This window comes from Marmota monax, unplaced genomic scaffold, assembly GCF_021218885.2.
Source record: "Marmota monax isolate L192 unplaced genomic scaffold, Marmota_monax_Labrador192_F-V1.1 WCK01_AAM20220418_F8-fsc00021, whole genome shotgun sequence".
NCBI lineage: Eukaryota > Metazoa > Chordata > Mammalia > Rodentia > Sciuridae > Marmota > Marmota monax.
In genome coordinates, this window is record NW_026695228.1 from 23,743,396 (window position 1) to 23,749,878 (window position 6,483).

General features: G+C 40.0%; 1 protein-coding gene across 1 annotated transcript; it reads right to left on the reverse strand.

The window, feature by feature from the left end:
• Positions 1 to 4,669: 4,669 nt before the first annotated feature.
• Positions 4,670 to 5,599, reverse strand: LOC124088188 (olfactory receptor 7A10-like). Its single transcript, XM_046437682.1, has one exon. It carries the CDS (start codon positions 5,597 to 5,599, stop codon positions 4,670 to 4,672), a length of 930 nt encoding a protein of 309 aa, XP_046293638.1.
• Between the last annotated feature and the right edge of the window lie 884 nt (positions 5,600 to 6,483).

A 6,483-nucleotide genomic window follows, 5' to 3' on the forward strand; every position in this document is an offset into this window, starting at 1 on the left:
AGTTCTTCAAATATAACTAGGTCTCAAGGAAGCTGCTTAAAACTAAAGTATAAGGGATGACTTGTTTCTTCCATCTGTGAGATCTCATCAGCTCAGGGAAAGTATAAAACATCCACCTGTGTATCTCACCTCTCTGTGGTCCCCTTATTTTATTGTACTATTCTAAGTGTGCACTTTTGTTCTGCTGTGACCCCAAACTCACACTCAAGTGCAAGAGCCTTGGTGACATACACTGTGGTCACCCCCATGCTGAACCCCTTCATCTAGTCTGAGGAATAAGGACATCAAAAGCACTCTGAAAGTATTCTCAGATAAACTATAAAAGCATCCACTGTCATGAGACTAAAAAGTTGCTGTTGACTGCAGAGTCTGAAGCCTCAGAACAAGAAATGGCCAGTTTGTTCAGATGGTGGAAGTAGAACTTGTTCCTTCTGTTTATTTTCTTGAGTTTCCCTTTCTTTGGTTTCAACTCCTCTACAACAGTTTCATAACTCACTTTGTGAAGCTTTCTGCTCTTTGACATCCTAACTGTGTTCACCTTTGTCTCTTTCATACTTTCTCAAAGTTATTTTCAATCGTGGATTGGAAATATTGGGAATTCCCATTTATCTCATGGGACAACTTGCATTTTTTAAAGAATAATCTCTTCTCAAAGGCCAGGGAACACATGAGTAAGTTTTCTTTCATTTTCTCTCAAAAGCACATACACGTGTTGAACTCCTCCTGTGAAGAAGATGGCAGCCTCTGTATATAGGTTGAGGCTCCATTGGCCTCCACATAGAAATGCTCACATGCAGTGTTTGCTTCTGGCTGGCATCTTATGTAACCCAAGGACCTGTCCCCTTCATTGTGTTGTAAATGACAGGATTTCATTCTTCTTGAAGGCTGAAGAGCACTCAGTTATGGATATACCTCATTTCCCTTTTCCATGCATTTACAGATGGGAAGCTCAGCTGCTTCCATACCCTGACTACTGTGAAGACTGCCCCAGGAAAGGTGGGGAGTGCAGGTACTTCGTTGGGTGTTGAGTTCACTCCCTCTCTTGCTTTATTACCAACATCTACCTTTATGAGTCTGGATTATTTTTCTGCCTCAAAAGCCTCTTAGTTCACCTACCCATCTGTAGTTTTTGTGGCTAAGGCTCTCTCTTCTTTCTCTTCAACCATCTCCTAATTTTTGTTCCTTTCAACTAACATTCACAGAGGAAAAACCCCTTATCAGGAACTGTGCTAGACATCATGGTTGCAGGCACAGATGAGATAGGGTTCTGAATTTCAAGGGATCATACTGTGCATGAGTAGACAAATTCAGTAAGCTGAGGATGACAGGAAGCAAAGAGAATCACACAAAAAGGTGGGAAATCTTTGAGTTGGTCTCATTTGCCTCACCTCAGAACACATTTCTGCAAGTGAGTTTTCAGAGCAAAAGCACACACAGAGTGTTACTTCTGAGACTGTTTGTTAAAGATTTGGTTTCTTAACAATCAAAAAAGAAACCATTATTGTAGATAGCTGGAAAAATGCCATGTTATATTCATACCACTTAGATTTACTAGATGACAAATAAAAAGGGTGATCAACATAGAACTTTATGAACAGAGCCAAGATCAGAAAAGATCCCAAAGGAAGATCCGAGGGATGAGTTTCTTCAAACATATAAAAGCAGATGTAGTCAGAGGGCTAGATGACAAAGGCCAGGCTCTCAGGACCTTGATGTCATGCATGCTGCTGCTCAGGAGAGTCCTACTATGGCCTTCACTAGGGGGCATGATCCTGCTGGCCCCTTCACATTCCTGTTTCTCAGACTGTGGACAAAGGTGGTCAGCATGTGGGTGACCTTCTCGAAAGTTACATCAAGGTCATCCTAGACAAAGAGAGCCCTGCAGTGCTGAGGTAGACCTCAAGAGCTGCGTTTTTAATCTTATGTGTCCTCCAAATACCCTGTGTTAAACATTGGTCCCCAGCTTGGTGCTATTGAAAGGTGGTAGAAATGCTAAGAGGAAGGTCTAGTGGGAGGTCTTAGTTCATTGGGAGATTTTCCTTGAATGGGAAATTGGTACCCAGGTCTCTTCCTCTTTCTTTTTTTCATTTCCTGGCCATGAGGTGAGCAGCTTTATTCTGCAACATGTTTGCCACCCCTCATCAAGGTCTCATTGCCACAGGGCCAAGCCATGGGGCTAATCCACCACAGACTGGAACCTTGAAAACTGTGAGCCAAAATAAATCTTCTCTCCTTACAAATCAATCATTGTTATAGTAACAGAGTGCTGACTAGCACAGCCAGGGCATCAAGCAAGACATTAGACCCACAGGTGAAAAAGGCTTGGACTAGCCCCGAGTAACAAAATTCTCAGGATAGAGGGGAAAACATTCTGAGAAGAAGAGAAGAGGATTTCAGTAAGAGAAAAAAAAAACTAGAATGAAAGAAACTAAATATACTGCTACTTTATTGATGAGGTTGCCTGAACAGAGGAATTCAGGACTCTGGCAAGAGTTCAGAAGAGTGTGGGTTTCTCATCTGTGTGCAGAAGGGAAGCAGTCAAAGAGGTTCACGTAAGTAAAAGCCACAGTGTAAATCACACGTCCGTCTGTACTGTATCCCCTAGTCTCTACACAGCAGAGAGTGAGAGCAAAGAAACATCAGATGCCAACATTTCTTATTGTCCCCAATCTGTTTATTTCAATATCCAACATTTTTACCCCAATCAGAAAGCAAAATTCACCACAGTCTTCTGTATATTTTATGTCTAGATTGACAGAAATCCACAGCCCATTACAGCATTCTCTTTCATTTACCAGGTCTCATTAGAACAAAGAACATGAGGGTAATTTCAGCATGGGATGCACCGTGAAAGCAATGACAGCTCGCAATTACATAGGAGAAAGTGAAAAGCAATCATGAGTTCAAGAGGAAAGGGAAACATATCAAAATTTAAACTGTTAACAAGTGGCTTCCTCAGGTATCATTCACTTTTTAAATAATTTTTAACTGAAATTTTAATTGGAGAAAATTATAAATTAACATTTTAATTGGAGAAAATTATAAATGACCAAGAGAGATCCAAGGTCCCTTTCATGAGCTTCCACAATGATAACACTGAGCAAAAATATCACAGCCAGGGTATTTACATTGATAACAAAGAAATTAAATTACAAAGCAAAGAGAAGCATCCATGCCCATGTTTATTGCATCATTCAAAATAGTAAGATATGGAGTCAACTTATGTGCCTGTAAACAGATGAGTGGAGATATAAAATGTGGTATATACACAACATGGAACATCATTCAACCATATATAAGGATGAAATTCTGTCATTTGGGGCCATGTGGATGGAGCTGGAGGACATTGTGCAAAGTGAATAATGCAGTTACAAGCTCTTCATGGTCTCTCTTGTATGAGAAGTTAGTAAAATACCAACTAGAATGTAGAATAAAGATTACTAGATATTGGAAAGGTGTTGGAGAGGGGTGGATAAATAGAGGCTGGATTTGAGGAGTATACTCATTGCATTATAGTTAAAGAATGAGTATATATATAAATATATAGGCACTGCTCCAGTTTCAGTAGAATTGACATTGGCATGTGTGGAAATATCAGGCTGAACCTCATTAATGTTTATAATTAATATATGTTCATCAATGCAGAGGATGGTTCCCATCAGTCAAGGATCCCAAGTTTTGTCCTGTTGCAGCCCCATTCAACCCCCAACTCTGCCCAGTGCCTAGACCCTTAGAACCATTAATCTATTCACCATTTACCTATTGCTATCTTTACAAAAATGTTGTCTAATGTGTAAAAATATGTGCCTGCAAAAAATGGTGGAGTGGATACCTGTTTTGTCCATACCTAATGTGGTCTCTGTAAACACCGTGTTGGAACAGAAATAGGATCTAAAAGATTCAAATAAAACCTAATGAACAGCTAACACCATGGTAGGTGAAAGGCTACCTTATCAAGAATGGAAGTAATATAGGAAAAAAAATCATGAATACACAATTGAAAAACTATTCTCAGGCAGACCGGGTGGTGCATGCTTGTAATCCCATCAACTCAGTAGGCTGAGGCAGGTGGATCACAAGTCCAAGGCCTGTCACAGCAATTTAGTGAGGCCCTAAGCAATTTAGCAAGACATGGTCTCAAACAAAAACCAGAAATGTCTGTGGATGTAGCTCAGTGGTTAAGCACCAGTGGGTTCAATCAATGCTACCAAAAGAAATTTTTTTTCTCAAATTTTCTTCCACAAGAAAATTATAAAAATAATCTTAGTTGTCAAATAGTTTTTTCACATAAGAATACAAATTGTGTCTATTTTGGCAAAATAAACTATTACTTAGTATGTTGTATGTCAATTGAGATTCAATTATTTCCAAAAAAGATGTATTTTATGGGATAAGTGAGAATTCTCAAATATTTCTTATCCAAATATGGGAATAATTTTGAGAAAGTTGGAAAATGACAAATGGAGGGGATTTGAATTCATAGAGATCAGAAAGTGACATAAAGTGTCTGATTCAGTGGAATTGTATGCAGTAGATGAAATCGAAGAAATGATAACTCAGGAATAAATTAGAAGGAACAAATTCTGATAAAGAATCCCAGATTTCAGACCAAAGGCTCTGAGCCCTGCGAATCATGGGCACTGCTCCAGTTTCAGTAGAATTGACACTTTTATCTTTCTCTCTCGTAGATTCTTCTCAGAGCACTCTTGATGTCCTTGTTCCTCAGACTGTAGATGAAGGGGTTCAGCATGGGGGTGATCACAGTGTACATTACTGAAGCTGTTGCAATGGAGTGTGAGTTTGGGGCCACAGCAGAACTGAGGTACACACCTAGGCTTGTGCCATAAAATAAGGAGACCATAGAGAGGTGAGATGCACAGGTGGAGAAGGCTTTGTACTTGCCCTGAGCTGATGAGATTGCACGGATGGAGGACACTATCTTGCAGTAAGAGTAAAGGATGCCAGTGAGAGGGCCACCTCCCAGCAAGACAGCAGAAATATATATCACTAGGTCATTAAGAAAGGTGTCAGAGCAGGCACGCTGAACCACCTGGTTAAGTTCACAGAAAAAGTGTGGGATTTCCAAGTCTGTGCAGAAGGACAGCCACAACATCATTAAGCTTTGTAACAATGCATGCAAAAAACTCACAACCCAGGACACCAGAACTAGCAATCCACAGAGTCTGCAGTTCATGATGACCATGTAGTGCAGGGGAAGACAGATGGCCACATACCTGTCATAGGCCATCACAGCTAAAAGGAAGTCATCCAACCCAACAAAGAGTACAAAAAAGTGAATCTGGGTGATGCAGCCTGCATAGGTAATGGCCTTGCTCTGTGTCTGGATGTTCACCAGCATCTTGGGGATGGTGGTGGAGGTGAAGCAGATGTCCACAAAGGACAGGTTGGAGAGGAAGAAGTACATGGGCGTGTGCAGGTGGGAGTCTGAGATGGTGGCCAGGATGATGAGCAGGTTCCACACCACAGTGACCAGGTACATGGACAGGAAAAGGCCAAAGATGAGGGGCTGCAGTTCTGGGTCCTCTGCAAATCCCAGAAGAAGAAATTCTAAACATTGACTATCATTCCCTGGTTCCATATGCATGCATTTCAGAAATGAGAAAAAAGAGCATAACGAATTTTCCCTAGACAGGTATTACTCACATCATTGAAGTGAAATGATACATATTTTTCTGAAAAGAATTAATTTAGGGAGTAGCTCAGTGGTGGAGTGAATGCCTAACATTTACAAGGTCCTGGGTTTCAACCTTAGCCCCACAGAAAAAGAAAAAGAAAAACCAAGGGAAAAGAGAGAAATTAACTTCCATAGAAGATCTGTGTATCTTATCCCCTAAGGGATCCTGTGCCAACTCTATAATGAATTTCTACTTCACTGTATGGTTCACTAGGAAGTCATATATTTCAGAATTGTAAAGATTTTCATGCATTTCAGAAATACAAATCAAACACCCCTGATGAACACTTTGTGTCTTGGCAACTGTGAATTATGCATAGTAAACTAGGAGGTCAGATATCTTCCCAACATACCCATTTCATTTCTTTGGCTACATAGCCAGCTGTGGGATATCTGGTTCGCAGGTTGACTCTGTTTTATTTTTGTGGAACCTCCCTATCTTTTTCCATAATGACTTCATTAATTTGCATTTCTACCAACTCTGAATAAGGATTCCCCTTTTCTCCACATTCTCACTGGCCCCCTCATTGATATCTTTGGTCATTTTGATAACAGCCCTCCTAACTGGTGTGAGGTGATATTCTACTGCAGTCTTAATAAGCATTTTCCTGATAATTAGCAATTTTAAGCATTTTTCCTATGGCTATTGGTTGTTTTATGTGATAGCAATACACAGTGGAATAATATTCATTATTAGTGAAAGATTGAATCCTGTCACTGGGGACAACGCAATGGTGTATTACTCAGTATATAATTATAGTTAACACTAATATATTACATATTTTAAA

Bases quoted from the DNA above. Each gene is read 5' to 3' on its own strand.
- LOC124088188 (XM_046437682.1), bottom strand. From the start codon at position 5,599: ATGGAACCAGGGAATGATAGTCAATGTTTAGAATTTCTTCTTCTGGGA.